The sequence below is a fragment of the Poecilia mexicana genome, unplaced genomic scaffold (assembly GCF_051168715.1).
Source record: "Poecilia mexicana isolate PSO_F unplaced genomic scaffold, ASM5116871v1 scaffold_9, whole genome shotgun sequence".
NCBI classification, from domain to species: Eukaryota; Metazoa; Chordata; class Actinopteri; order Cyprinodontiformes; family Poeciliidae; genus Poecilia; species Poecilia mexicana.
The window spans coordinates 27,921,670-27,936,707 of NW_028263378.1; the positions used below are offsets into that span (position 1 = coordinate 27,921,670).

The 15,038-nt window shown below is 41.8% G+C and overlaps 1 protein-coding gene across 4 annotated transcripts in view; it reads left to right on the plus strand.

The window, feature by feature from the left end:
• tet3 (tet methylcytosine dioxygenase 3) overlaps positions 1-13,808 on the plus strand; it is a 50,728-nt gene extending 36,920 nt beyond the window's left edge. For all 4 annotated transcript variants that reach the window (XM_088009085.1, XM_014971426.2, XM_014971428.2 and 1 more), the window contains 7 exons: positions 2,241-2,334; positions 3,431-3,639; positions 4,551-4,701; positions 4,801-4,890; positions 5,135-5,272; positions 6,907-7,261; positions 7,498-13,808. In XM_088009085.1, coding sequence (XP_087865211.1) covers positions 2,241-2,334; positions 3,431-3,639; positions 4,551-4,701; positions 4,801-4,890; positions 5,135-5,272; positions 6,907-7,261; positions 7,498-9,458 — 2,998 coding nt within the window. In that variant the 3' untranslated portion in view covers positions 9,459-13,808. The remainder of the gene's footprint in view (positions 1-2,240; positions 2,335-3,430; positions 3,640-4,550; positions 4,702-4,800; positions 4,891-5,134; positions 5,273-6,906; positions 7,262-7,497) is intronic.
• Positions 13,809-15,038: the final 1,230 nt, after the last annotated feature.

The following is a 15,038-nucleotide window of genomic DNA, read 5'->3' on the forward strand; positions in this document are numbered from 1 at the left end:
TACTTAACATGACCAGTTCAACACACTTCCTGACTAGGAATATCTGTTGTGATCTGTGTTTCTCTGTGTAGTTATTTTGAGATTTTCTGTCTAGTCCTGTTTTCCCTTGAGTCTCTGTGCTGTCTTGATTGATCCCAGCTGTGTCTCGTTCCTGTGATTACCCTCCCAGTGTATTTAGTCCCACCTGTTGTCAGATCCTGGTCTAACGTCTGCTGTCCTCGAATGTCATTTGTTGTTTGTCTGCCTGCCATCACAGTCGTACTGTAAAGTCCTGTGTTGGTTAGCTCTCTCTTTCAGTCCTCAGTTTTTCAGTTGCTACCGGTATTAGCTGTGCGCTAACTCTCTGCTGTGCCGCCTGTGTTTGAGCTCTCTTATTAAATCATCTTCATCATCATCACCTTCATCTGGGTCTCTGTGTTCATTCTCACCACCACCAACCACACCCCATGACAATATATGCGTTACATGAGCACTACATCAATGGGAATTGGAGATGGGTCACTGTTAACAAAAGATTAATGTCTCGTTCAATGACATACTAAAATCACAGTGCCATCTCGTGGCCTGGCATGACAACAACAGATGACAAATGTGGAACTTTTCCCCAATCAACATCTGAAAAACAGTTTCCAGGCAGCAGTCTCCTGTAAAGATAGCCTAAAATAACCTGGAAGCATAGTACCTGCAAGTTTTAAACTTCCAGGAACTGTGACTACACCATGTGGACATGACAGCAAACGGGAAGCCATCAGTCTCAGAGGTGAGACTTAAGTACACATTCTAAGCCACTCGGGTTGTCAAAAACTCTTGACTGACCACTACAGACTTGCAGCTTGAGTTTTCAGTTTCCCTTCTAAGACTGAAGGGCTCCATGTCTCCACCCCAAGAGCTACCCCGTTACTGAGCCAAAAATAAAATCAGCTCAGATTAGATTACAGCTGTCTGAATGAGCCAAACGAGTGTTTTAAGATTTTGTAGTGGAATTGTGAATAAAAACAGGAATTCTTGGGGACTTTAGATCAGTGGCATGTCTGGAGGAGGAGGAGGAGTGAAGCATACCCCAAATAGAACAGAAAATCTACAGTGAAGCATGGTGGTGAGTCAGTGAAGCTCTGTGGGAGCTTTGCTTCCTGTGTAGTGTTAAGAGATAAGGGAGTTAAGGGTGATGAGTATCTCTGAGGCTGCATTAGTCATTAAAAGTGTGATTTTGTGTTAAATTTAAAGAAACAACCTGTGATATTTGTTGTGTTAAGTTATTTAAGGTGTCCTTGGTTGATATGTTTTGCCAATCTACCTAATTTGTCGTCAGAGTTAAAACACTTTAGATCACATTTGTAGACATTCATTCAGCTTTTCTGTTGCTAAAACACATTACCCAAAATTCACTCTTTTTTGAACACTGAACAACACATATTCACCTGCTCACATTATCACATCCTTCAATAATCCCCATTGAAGCATTGACTGTAATACAATGTGATAAGCAAAAACTTCTGAAGTGAAATAATATAAAATACATACAAGTAAATTAAAAGGAAATCATTCTGTAAACTGCTTCGATGTACAATTATGTATGATGAACTACCTATCAGATCTGGTGTGGTGACTGAGCTAGCCAATGAGAGTCACCCATTGTTTAGAACAGCAAATAAAAAGAGAATACAGATTCTTCTAAATTAAACATTTGTCATTTTGAATTTATTTATTTAAAGTATGTTTATTAAATGATACCAGAGGATTGCAGCTTTCCTGTTGATGTCAGTTGCTAACATGAGTTTCTGTATTTACTGTAACCATGCAACACAGAACAAGCTAACGTCAGCTTCGTCTATAGCGGTGCCATGTGACATCACATCAGGCATGTTTTCTATTCACTGTTTCTTTGAATCTCATAGTTTTTGTGTCATATATCATTTCAAGAAAGCATTAGCCTGCCAGACTTCTGGTTGGTTCTCCTGTAGGCAAACAACACATTTCATGTTATTTTTCCAACCCATCTAAAAATGTTTCAAACTGTTATTTTAAAGTTACTTTATGTTCAAATAAAAACTATTTCATACTGAAGAAATACTATAACTTAACGTTAGTGGTTTAAAAACATGACACTTCAAGACATTGGTATCTATTAGGCTAACCCTAATCAAATGCAGGTGATGAAGTTCTACCAAACCTAACATAGACTTTTCCATTGTTCTATCATTTGCAAACTATAGCTAAACTGTTTCTTTTCCTCTTTGCAGATACGGAGAGAAGGGAGAAGCAATTCGCATTGAGAAGGTGGTGTACACAGGCAAAGAGGGGAAGAGCTCCCATGGTTGTCCTATTGCCAAGTGGGTAAGTAGAACTGCATCACCTCCACTGTGTAGTAGAAGCCAGGACACAATCTCTGTGGGATAACCGTCGGCGTTTCATAAAACACTCAAGTCTTTCAAAATCTTCCTCAGACTGTTGAATATTGCTCTGATAGTCTTATAATCCAGTGAACATTTGAAAAAGCAGAGGTGTTCAGGAATGTTTGGCCCCACTTAGCAACTGTGACAGGAAATTAACTTGTGATTTGTGTGAAAGGAATGTGTATTTGTGGATATTTTGGAGGATGCAGAGGAAATTCACATTATGTGTGAAATTCACATAAAGTGAACTGTTCTGAAAAGCCCAGTAGATGAAGTTGCAGCTTCATAAAAGGTTGATTGGTTAACTCACAACAACTAAGCCAAATGGAGGTCCATCTGTGGATTTATTTTAAGGCGACATCTTAAATGCTGCATGCTTCTTTGTGTGACATGATGGGAAAAAATCTAAAGAAATCCAGGAAGTTTTCAAGAAGAGAATTATGGAGCTGCAGAAGTCTGGTTCATCCTTTAGGTACAACATCCAAATGCCTGAAGGTCCCACTTACATCTGTTCAAACACAGACACCACAGGAATATCCAGTCACACGACAACAAATAAGAAAACATAGGAAATGGGTGAAAATATATTGGTGTGAACAGATGAAAAGCAAAAAACCTCATGAAGATGTTGAATGACTCTACAGACTGTCGTTATGCACATTCCACTCTGAAAAAAATCTCTAAAATCTTATCTTGTTTATTCTGACATTTTGCAAATTGACACAATTTTAGTATTTCTACCTGATCTGAAGTAGGCGAAGTTTAATCTGTTTTTAAAGTTGCACAGTGTGAAAACAAGGTGACGTTTTTGTACAGTGTATGTAAATATTTGGGTAAAATGACTGTATATATTTAGGGTAGAGGCTTTTTTTGTAATTGTGGTCTACTCTTTCCTCAGTAGATAATTTATGTGTGCTGGACATCTGCTGGACAAACAAAGCAACTACAAAACTAACACTAACTTGTAGGGTTTGCTGTGTGTTTTATTTTTGATTAAACATGGAATGAAAGTTATGCTGAATTCAATCCCTCGCCAGGTGATTCGTCGAGGCAGCGAGAAAGAGAAACTGCTGTGTCTGGTGCGTCAGCGTGCCGGCCACCACTGTGCCAACGCCGTCATCATCGTTGTTATTTTAGCCTGGGAAGGCATCCCAAGATCCCTGGCCGACAAGCTTTACCACGAGGTGACAGACACCCTCACTAAATATGGCAACCCCACCAGCCGGCGCTGCGGGCTCAATGACGAGTGAGTAGGCCGAAGGAAAACGCTTGTAAAAGTGAAAACACCACATTGCAGTTCTGTATTTTCATAATATTGCAAATGCCTGATTCAGTGTGCTTCTGACTATTATGGGAGTTCAAAAAAGCTTCAACTTTTGGACTCTACTGGGGTTTAATATGTTAGTAGAATGATGTAAAAAGCTGCTACACCCAGAAACAAAAGTAATTGAGCAAGTATATTTTCTGTAAATGTTTGGCATAACTTAAAAATACAGTTTATGATTGCAGTATCGGTGAAAGAAATTCAAAAACACATTCTGGTGACATTTTTGACTGTTTTTAAAGGCTTATTTGTGGTGCTAGTATCATTAGCATAGCTAACTGATAACATCTCAGAAGGTTTTGTAAGGCAGCAGAGTTTAAGTCATCTGACAAATTGAAAAGGCATGTCTATGAATACTGTAAGAATTGTTTTTATTCATTTTTTGAGGTTGTAGTTTATGTAAGTTCAAATATATAACCTTTCAGCGATACAGGACAACATCTTGATCAGTGGCCTTAGCCACATATCTGAATCAGAAATGACATCTATATCAGGTTTGTTATTGATATTGAATCGACTTGGGCTCTAGACTACAGTCTATTGGCAGGCGTCCATTACATAGCTGACGTAGAAACATTCACTGTTATACCATAAAAAATAAAGAAAATATACTTCTCTAAAGCATTGTTTGCACAGCGTATTTCATAATGGCACCTCATTGTGCAAACGACTTCTACAGCAAACATTTTTATAATGCTACAGTAAAACTGACCAGCACCAGCCCGATGTTCTCCACTGATATGTTTAAAGTGTGAAAAATAAGTTTATAATTCACTGGATACCTAACAGTGATGAGTGAAGTTGAGAGTTTGTGGTCTCTGTCGCCCTTGCAGTCGTACCTGTGCCTGTCAGGGAAAAGACTCTGAAAAGTGTGGAGCTTCCTTCTCATTTGGCTGCTCCTGGAGCATGTACTTTAATGGCTGTAAGTACGCCCGAAGCAAGACGCCACGCAAGTTCAGGCTACAAGGAGATCATCCCGAAGAGGTGCATATCAAATCAAAAAAACACCAATTTCAAAGCAATGCTGTTGCAAACCTGGAAATCTGTGGAGTTTCTGATGTTTTAATGCATTTTCCTTGTCAGGAGGAAAAACTCAGGGACAACTTCCAAAATCTGGCAACTGAGGTGGCTCCTTTGTACAAACGACTGGCTCCACAGGCGTACAGCAACCAGGTGTGTTTGCACAGGGCAGATCACCAACTTATGTCAAACTCCTTCTCTTCAAGTATTTTGCTTGTGGTGTACTAGTCCAATTCTATTTTGGTTTGATTTTTATTTATTTTTTGTCAAACTTCTAAAACTAAAATGATAACTAACCAGGACCCAAACTCAATACTGCAAGGAACTTAGGTTAACTAAATGGTCCCTTTCTGTAATGAGTTTATAAGTTGTTGTTTTTTCTCCCCCTCCACTTCAGTGTGCGGCAGAGCAGCGAGCTCCAGAGTGCAGGCTGGGTTTGAAGGAAGGCCGTCCCTTCTCTGGAATTACAGCTTGCATGGACTTCTGTGCCCATGCTCATAAGGACCAGCACAACCTGCACAATGGCTGCACAGTGGTAAACCTACTCAGCATTCCTCTGGAATCTATTGTGCATTTTAAAGCTGTAAAAAGCACAAACGTGTAAATCACAGGCACGACGGTTGTCACATTACAAACATTAGTATGACCAATACAAAGTAGTGCATCATTGTGAAGCGGAAGAAAAATGACGTGGCAAACAACTATTACATATCAATATGATTTCTTTTCTGTCTTCAGTCCTCAAAAGTCCCTGCTCTCAATTTTTTAGATGCATCTCTGTTAAAATGTACCTGAATTAACTGATTGGCTCACTAGATGACATGCTGAGAAGGTAATTCAGTTAATTATGTGAGGCATGCCAGAGAAGGGACACATTCATAAACTACAGGACAGTGGATTTTAAGTGACTGTAAGTGAGGACAACGACATGTTTAGGGTCAATGTCCTGCTTGAAGGTAAAAGTGTTTTGCAACTTCCTTCCAGGATCGTCTGTTTCACAGCCAACCTCCTTGTCCCTGCTTATGACTTCTTTTTTTTTCCGCTAGCATGACGTTACCGTGTTTCACTGTATTTAGAACAATGTGCAGTAACAGTTCTTTTGTCACACACAACATTTTGTCTGTATAGTTAAACCCAAAGTGATTCATACACCTGGCAGATTTGGGTGAATTTCTCCACTGGAATAACATTGAGTAGCACTTAGGCCAGATAATTACTTCACACTACACAGTCAAAAATCACACCACACTTTTTACTGCCTACTATTACCATGTGTGAATTTTATGAATTCTACTGTCTGAGCTTCCACCTTTGAGACTATTTATATTATTCATGTGCATTGAAATCGACCCCCTGGATAAATATGAAATCCTCTTTAGATAAATATGAGTTGAATTGAAAATACCAGTGGAAACATGCAAAACGCTGGCCAGCAGTTAGAAAAGGGGCTTTGTTTGCAGAACATTTCTTGGATTAATGAAAAACCTGTAACAATCTGGCTGACAGTTTTAGGCTGAAGTGTCAGCCAGAGGGTTCAGTTTTGGCCTAATTAAAACACCTTCTTTTACACATTTGCGGTGTCCTCTACATGACCTGCGGCAAATTGCAAATGGGACTTATTTTGGTTTTCTTGTGCCAAGATCTAGATTTGTAGAGTGCACAACCACTGGTCCTGTCAAAATGTTTTCCCACCTTTTACACAGCCAGTGTAGGGTCTTTTGGGTAATTTTCTTGTTCATGCTCTCCTTGCCTGGCCTGTTAGTTCAGATGGATGGCTATGTCTTGGTAGATTTTTCAGTTTTCATTTCATGGTCCAAAGCTTGGTTTAACTTATCCCTCATTGAAGTTCTCCACAACTTTACCCTTGACACTTGTATTTATTCTGAATTTACATTATACACATGTGAACCTCGTGTAGTAATCCTGTGATCTCTAAAGGCAATTACGAATTTGTAATTGGTATCATGGTTAAAGGGACCGAATACAATGTCCATATCACTTTTCAGAAACCACATTCACATTTTCTCCTGCTTTACAATTATGGTGGCAACATGACAAAATGCGAAAAATTTTAAGGATGATCAATTCTTTTGCAAAATATATGTTGTGCTTAAAAAACTTCAGAAGCAGTTTTTGCCTAGCTCACATTTACTTTTTGTGCTTTGTTAGGTTTGTACCTTGACTAAGGAGGACAACCGAAAAGTGGGGGAAATCCCTGAAGATGAGCAGCTCCATGTGCTGCCACTGTACACCGTCTCACTGACAGATGAGTTTGGCAGTGCAGAGGCCCAGCGCCGCAAGATGCAAAACGGAGCCATCCAGGTACTTCAAGCTTTCCGTCGCGAGGTACGCAAGTTGCCCGAGCCTGCTAAATCTTGCCGGCAACGCCGACTGGAGGCCAAGAAGGCCGCCTCAGAGAAGAAGAAAAGTAAACTCACACAGCAGGCAGGGGAGACACCAGAGAAAACAGTGATCAAGACTGAACTTTGCATCAGGAGCTCTCCCCAAACCCCAGGCATTAAAGGTTAGTCATTCTCTTTGATTTCTTTGATTGTCACACAAAATTGAATTTGGTTGTACAAAACTGAAGATCTAGTGGTACGGTTATCATCTGACCTGATGTGAACTTAAGTTTTGACCTATTTGTAATTACCTATCAGTATGACACATTAGCAAAAGTGTAGAGTGAAAGGGATAGCAATAATTGAATATGTATCCTGGTGTCGAAAGACTTTAATGTATTTGCAATCTGCTTTTCAGAAATCATAAAGCAGGAGATGAAGCCGGACATCAAGCGGGAGCCCATTAACGGATCAATAGATGGATACCCTGTGCAGGCAACAGACCCATTCAATAACATCTATCAAAATCCTGCCTACTATGCAAGGGGGGGCCATTCACCAGCCGGCCAGCCCTCTGCTGCAGACACAGTGAATGGCTACCATCCCAGTCTGCCTGCAATGCCCTACGGCTTCTTCAACTACCCCCCCAATGCTCTTTTCCGTCCTAAGTTGAAGACCTATGAAGGTCGAAGTAAGCTTGTCCAGGCAGAAAGAAAGTCTGATGCTCAGAGCCCTCAGGCCCACTTGCCTTCCAACAGCCACCCAGAGCAAAACAACCAACCAAACAACAGCGCTTACGCCCAGCCTGCCAACTATAGCCTGTCCCGTCCTTCTTCTGTCTCCTCTGAGGCATCCAACAGAGGCACTCCGCTCATCAAACAAGAGCCTATGGATGTACCAGTCTATGAAGGGGCACTGCCAAGCCAGGCTTGTGCCAACACATCAAGAAGCACCCCTCAGCCTGCGCAGTGGCCTGGGTATAAAATTAATGGGAGCATTATTTCAAATAACTGGGACGGCCACCTAAACCGTAGACAAAGTCCTGATGTCTCTTCTTTAAACTCAGACAAGCTGCAGCTTCACCAGCTTCACCAGCATACCCAGCAGCGCCAGTCCTCTCCGTACCCTCAGCAGTGGACTTCCCATCCATGCTCAAACCCCCAAATAGCTTCCACCAATCCAGCACTCCAGGTACCTGCATCTCCACCTCCATCCCCTCACCTTGGCACAGGGCACCAGGGTAACTTATACCGAGGCGCCATACGTCACAGTGCTTCTTACCCGGGTACACCACAACCTGTTACCTCTCACTCAGGCTCAGTAACTCCAAGGCCTGGGACTCCACATCCAGGCACCCCAGTCACTGGCATTCCAGGTCCACCCACCCCTGGTCCTGGAACCCCAGGTCCAAGTACCCCAGGTTTAGGCACTCTACGACCTGGCACCCCAGGTCCTGCCACTCCAGGCCCAGCCACCCCTGGCCCAGCCACCCCTGGCCCAGCCACCCCAGGCCCAGCCACCCCAGGCCCACTAACACCAGGACAACTTACCCCCAGGCACTGGGCGAGTCCTGCTCCTAGCCCCCAGCCAAATCCTTGGGGCTTCAGTCCTGCTGCATATAGCCCTGGTTTGAAGCACAGCAATCCTGCAGGAGCCTATCCCGACAAGATCTGGTCCAAGACCGGGGAGAACCGGTGTTCCACTCCCCTCGGGATCCAAGAAAAGGCCTGGAAGTCTTGTGGAGGTTCATTGGCAGGCAGCACCCCGTCCCCCGCTCCTGAGGGTCGCCTGTTCCCTGATGCGCTGCAACAGTCCGATCAGGCCCATTGTGATCCCTGCCGAGCCGAAAGCGATGTCGAAAGTTTCAAGCATCGTGAAGAAGAGGACGAAGTATGGTCTGACAGCGAACACAACTTCTTGGATCCCACAATTGGCGGCGTAGCAGTAGCACCAGCTCACGGCTCAGTCCTGATCGAATGCGCCCGGCGGGAACTACACGCCACCACTCCGCTTAAGAAGCCCGATCGTTCTCATCCCACCCGCATCTCCCTGGTCTTCTACCAGCACAAGAACCTCAATCAGCCGATGCACGGCCTGGCTCTGTGGGAGGCCAAAATGAAGCTGCTGGCAGAGCGAGCGCTACAGAGGCAGCAGGAAGCAGCTCTCCTTGGCCTCTCCCAGGAAGACATCAAGGCACTCGGCAAGAAGCGCAAGTGGGGGTCTTTGTTAACAGGTGCCAGTCCAGGACCTGGACAGTTGAAAGACAAGAAAGACGGGCCAGTGACACGGTTATCTCACACATTCTACACCACCTCTATGGTTACTGTGTCTCCCTATGCCTTCACTCGCGTCACTGGGCCCTACAGCCACTTTGTCTGAGGCCAGACAGACACAGAAAGACTGAAAGCATCAAAGTGGTGCAGTGGACAGGTAGAGAAGGCAATGAGCAGGAGAAATGTCTCTTTGCTGTTTCACAGTCTAGCATCTCTCCATCCAGCCTCCTCCATAGTCTGTAGGGAGGAAGGGGAGTGGGGGACGTTTTTATTGTTTTTTACCTCATGTCAGGCAGTGGTTTGGGCTGCAGACACACTGCCTGTGGTGCTCTTCCTCTCTTGTTTCCAGAGAGGAACTCCATTGCTTTTTCTTGTTTATAAAATTTTAATGATTCTAATTATTGCTATTATTATGATTGCTATTGTTACTGTCAATGATGTTATTACAGGTATTATTATAATGAACACTTGTTTTTTTTATTATTGTTGTTTTCATTAATGTTATTAATGGGATAATTGTTTTTTTTTTGTTGTTTTTACATTTTATTTTTTAATCAATCAGTCTGAGTCACTCAGACCGTTGCGTTTTCCAAGTCTGGAAAAACTGAACCCCCTTTTTCTGTTTGATTTCCTTTCTCCGTGTCAACTCTATTTGCAGGAGGAGCAGTAATCTGCCCAATCAGACAGAAAAGTAACAGACATTTTAATCATGGTTCCATGCAAAAAAAAAAGTAGATTTGATCTAAGATTTTTTTCAGAAAATTATACCTCAACGAGACGTCCAAGAATAATCTTTGAATCCTAAGCGTTTCATGCAGAGAGTTAGCTTAGTCTCTTCTTCTAATGGTTAATGAAACATTTCAGAAATAAGACAAACATGAACAATGAAACCAATCATGAAAATAATCAATTTGAAACAAGAGCATGGTGAAAAACTCTGTGGCTGTCTGTCTGCGGTTAGGTGATGTGCTCCTCCTGGTTATCTGCACTCCTCCAACTTTCGACTGGTGCTCAACTTCTCTTTCCGATCGGTTTTCCATCCGCTTCTTTTCGTGGCATTTGATGCTGTATTTTGGTGCTCAAAAGTGGCTCGAGTAGTGTTTGCAGGGGGCGCGGGAGGGGTAACTATTGTTATTTGGGCACAGGTGGGGCACCAAAATAGAGGCTTTCATTGTCTTAAAAGACTCTGGGGTGATAATTACGTCGCGCAGAAGGCAAGTTTAATGATAATGCTTCTTGCTTGACATAATTTCCCACTCTTAAAACTGAGATATCACTTTATTTCTTAACAGAAGTAAAAAAGAAAACAACTTGCAAATGCTCTTCGAGTCAGATCTGCAATTTCCACATGGGTTTTGCTCTTTATCTTCCTACATCTGTTTATTATCGATGAAAACTTTCCAGAGTGAACTCTAGAGGGCAGCAGTGACTGCCTGTTCAAACAAGCACTTGAGAACCATTCAGAAACCAGGCTCTAACCACCTACGGCCAGCAGAGGGAGCCCTCACTCCCCGTTTGGTGGCCATTGGTAAGACTCAATAAAGCAGCTCATCAGGCTGAAGTCTGGAGATGCATCTGGAAAGTTCATCCTGAGGTCTAGCAGAAGGAAAACGATGTTGGGACTGCAGTGCTCTTGGTGCTCCTACACACACATTGGTGCTGTCCTTTTAAACTTGATTTACTACAGAGCCCGGTCCTTTCCTCTGTATGGTGCTGTCATCTTTCGGGCAGAGCGAGGCATGTGCTACTGCAGGCGCCTTCCTACCACAGAGCCAGCCAATCAAATTGGTTGTTTTTTTTGGGGGTCGCAGCTTTGCCACTGGGCTCAAGAACAGGTTCCTGTTGAGGAGATTTTAGTGTTTATGCTGGCAGATGGTAACAGAGTCCACTGTCCAGGGCAGAGAAAGCACAGTCAGTCATGACATCTCTTAGTAAACACATCAGCAGCGCTTTCCACTGAGGAAAAACAGTACTGAGAGGTAAAAGGCAAACCATCGGACGTTACCGTAGCTTCAGGGAGTAGGCGCCCAAATGCAAAACATCAAATACTCTCTCGCTTTGTGTACTATAAGTGTATGAGGAGGTGTGTGTTGTGTGAAAGAACACATTTCCACCCAAAAACCAAAGAGAGAGACTATTTGATTGATGAGCATTTTCAGTACTTTGAATCACTTATTATTTTTTACTTCTTTCACAATCCTGTAGTTTGCTTGTTGAAAAAGAGAAAAACGAGCGACTGACAACTCTATAGAAGTGGTTGTTTGGGTCAAGGCCCGGGGCGAAGGACCGCGATCCGGGCCCCGCGAGGCCTCCAGCTCTCTACCTCACGCCGTAGAGACACTGGTAACCATCCCAACTTGCTACTGAGGGCAGAAAATCCCGCATGTCCCTTTGTGTGCTCTAGATTTCTACACTCATTTTAACTTGCTTTTTTTTTTTTACTCTTATTTATTACTACATTGTGATGATGATGATGATTGTCTTTGATGTTATTTTCTTTTTCATCTTTTTTATATAGCTAATACAAATTGTAAATAGAGAAGAAAAGATTTATAAAAGCACTTTTAATCTTGATTTTAACGACAAAAGAAAGAGCCGATTATTGACAACTTGAAGCTTAGTTGTTTTTTTTTTTATTTTCATTTTCTCAAGAGAGAGGTAAAAAAATGTAAATATTAAACTATTTAGGTAAGATTATTTAACTGGTGAGGATAGTAAACTAAAACCATGGAGGACATGGGACGGGGTGGGGTTGGGGTGGGGGGTGTTGAAGTCTCAGAAAGCCCTTTGCAACACTTGGTCTCAGTGTGTTGTGTGTAATCTTTTTTGCTCAGTTACACTGCTGTTTTTCGCTTTCAGAAGTACTGTACCCCATGTCAGCCCGTAGACGACAAAAGCGCGGTCGCTTTTAGAGAATTCATTCATGAGCCCAGGTATCTGATGTGTGGTATGTGACGGCTAGCTTACTCACCGTGGAGCCACCCCGTCATCCCCTCTCCCCCCACGACTCCACTCAGTCACTCCACTAAGAGGATACACAACAAACTGGAACCCCTGGGTTGCAGTTATGTGCCCACATTTTCACATGACAATTAGCAACATTGACGAGTGAAAGCCTTACTTTAGCTTCTAGAGTCAAGCTAGGCTAAATCAGAAGACGGTGAGATAAGCTAAAGCCTGCTAATCGTTCCCACTTGAGTTGCAGACCATCTGCTTCCCTGCTTGTGTAGACGTGTCGCTAATTAACTCCTTATTGTATCGTTTACTATTTAAGGATCCAGACGGCAGAGTTAGCGTGATGCTAGCAGGAGTTCTACTGGTGCAGCTTGTTTTATCTTTTGATATTCATATTGCATAACCCACAGTTATACATTCTTAATGGTGCTGAGGATGTTGTGTCCAACATTTCTCATCTAACTTTGTAAATCTCTAAATGTTCTGTTTGGGGGGTTCTCTGAGATGTTGTTGGGGGTGGGGGGATAAAAAGCAGGGGTGGGTGTAGGGGCAGGTCAGACAGGCGGTGCTACAATGTTAACACATTAAAAATTCACTGTGTAAAAAAAAAAAAAAAAAAAAATCATAGGAAAAAAATGCAAAACGAATATTTGTTTTCCGAGCTCCTCGAATGTCAATAAAACTGTATTTTTAATCCAAGCAGTTTCGAAGTGCGCGAAGCTGCCCCCTGGTGCTGACTTTATGAATAAGTCTTGTTACAACGCTACACGTTTTTTACATCTCTCTCTCTCTCTGCCGGGCTCGAGGGGCTCTCCGACAGCAGATCACTTCCTTTATTAATACTCATTCCATAAATATACTTTAAGCTGGTAAAACTAGGATGAGAAGTAGAATCAGAATATATAAGGACTGTTATCTGGGGATTTATATTTGGTACAGCGAGTACCAAAGGCTTTTAGAATAATCTTTTTTGAGGATGTTGTAAATGTACATGTTAGATGAATGCTAAGGTATTTGAACAATCCCAGAATTGTGTACTGCTTCCCTCTTTTACTCCCTAGTCATGCACTTCCTTTTTACTCACGCCCATCTTTTACTTCTAAACCTTGTATAGTTTGATGTTCTGAACCACACAAATATAAAAAAAAAAATGCATCTCATTATCTATGGCCCGACATTGAAAAATTATGAACACCTGATTTACTGAAGACTCTCCAAAGTAGGAACAGAGACTTGAACCCTGGCCCATATGAAAAGATGAAAATGAACCTACACAAGTGGCAGCTACATTCCTTTTTTGATTTGTAGGATTGTTCTTGGTTCTTTATTTTTATGTCAATGATGCAGTATGTAAAAAAAGAAGTGTTTTTGTTCAGTCTCTCTCTCTCTCTCCCTCTCTTTGTAGCTGTATGGTGTATCATGTGAATACATAGTGTATGTGGTTAAAAACCCCACAATATTGTTTTATGTTGCGCGATAAATAAAAAATATTAAAGTGAAATTGGTTTTTTTGTTTTTGCTTCATTTCTTGTTCATTCTGGAACCAATTCCTGTTTTAATTGGAGCATCACAGCGACGGCATGTTAGCAATGAGGAGCGTTTTGCTCTGGCTGGAGCCAAACATGCATCACATCTCTGATTGGTTTCTGCACTCTGATGAATAACCACAGGGTGGAAGCAACATAAGGATCTAATTTTAGACAAGAGCTTTTTCTATTATTGCAAACAAAGGAGACATCAAGACAACAAAAAATAAAATAAAATAAAATAAAATAGTACAACACAAAAACTTTGCCCAATATCAAAATAAATAGTTTGGAGGCACATTTAGCTCTACTAATCCTGACTTGACAAAGAAAATAGGTAAACAAACACATTAATGTCATGTGAATTTAAATACATTTTAATGATCCAAAACAACAAGATGGGATGGTTTAGTGACAAGGAATGCTCAGTAATTATATGTCTTATATATCTAAAAAAAAAAAAAGGATTTAATAGTAAAACCAATCCAAAGTATTACAAACCAGTTCAACGAAGATAAATAAATATACAATGGGGAAAATAAGTATTTGATACATTGCCAACTTTTAAATTTTTTTCCACTGATGAAGAACTGAGAGGAATTTCCATCATAGACGAACCTCAACCAGAAATCTAACAAAACAAACAGAAAAACACACTATGATTTTTAAAGAATTAATCTGCATTTTATTTCATGAAATAAATATTTGATCACCTTCCAACCAGGAAGAAATCTGTTCCTCTTTAAGAAGTCTTCCTACCGTACCAGTCATTACTTGTATTAATTGCACCAGTTTGAACCTGTTACCTGCTCAAAAGACACCTGACCACGACGTAACTATCATAAAACAGAAAAAACGTCTGATTCGATCTCACCTTGATGATGATCAGCCCAGCACTCCACAGGATGACTCTGCTCAATGACCTGAAGGGAGCTGGGATCACAGGCTCAAGGGTTACCATAGTAACACCCAACATCCCCCTGCTCAAGTCATTACATTTCCAGGCCTGCAGGACGTTTTGCCAATGACCATCTGGATGAGGGAAGGTCATGTGGTCAGATGAGACCAAAACAGAACTTTTGACATAATTTGAAGAAGAATAAGAAGAATAAGAAGAAGTACAATCCCAATAGCACAGGCAAGACCACCCATTTCTCTCAAGATTTTTGGCAACACATCCGTCCCTCAGATGGGTCAAGGCTGGA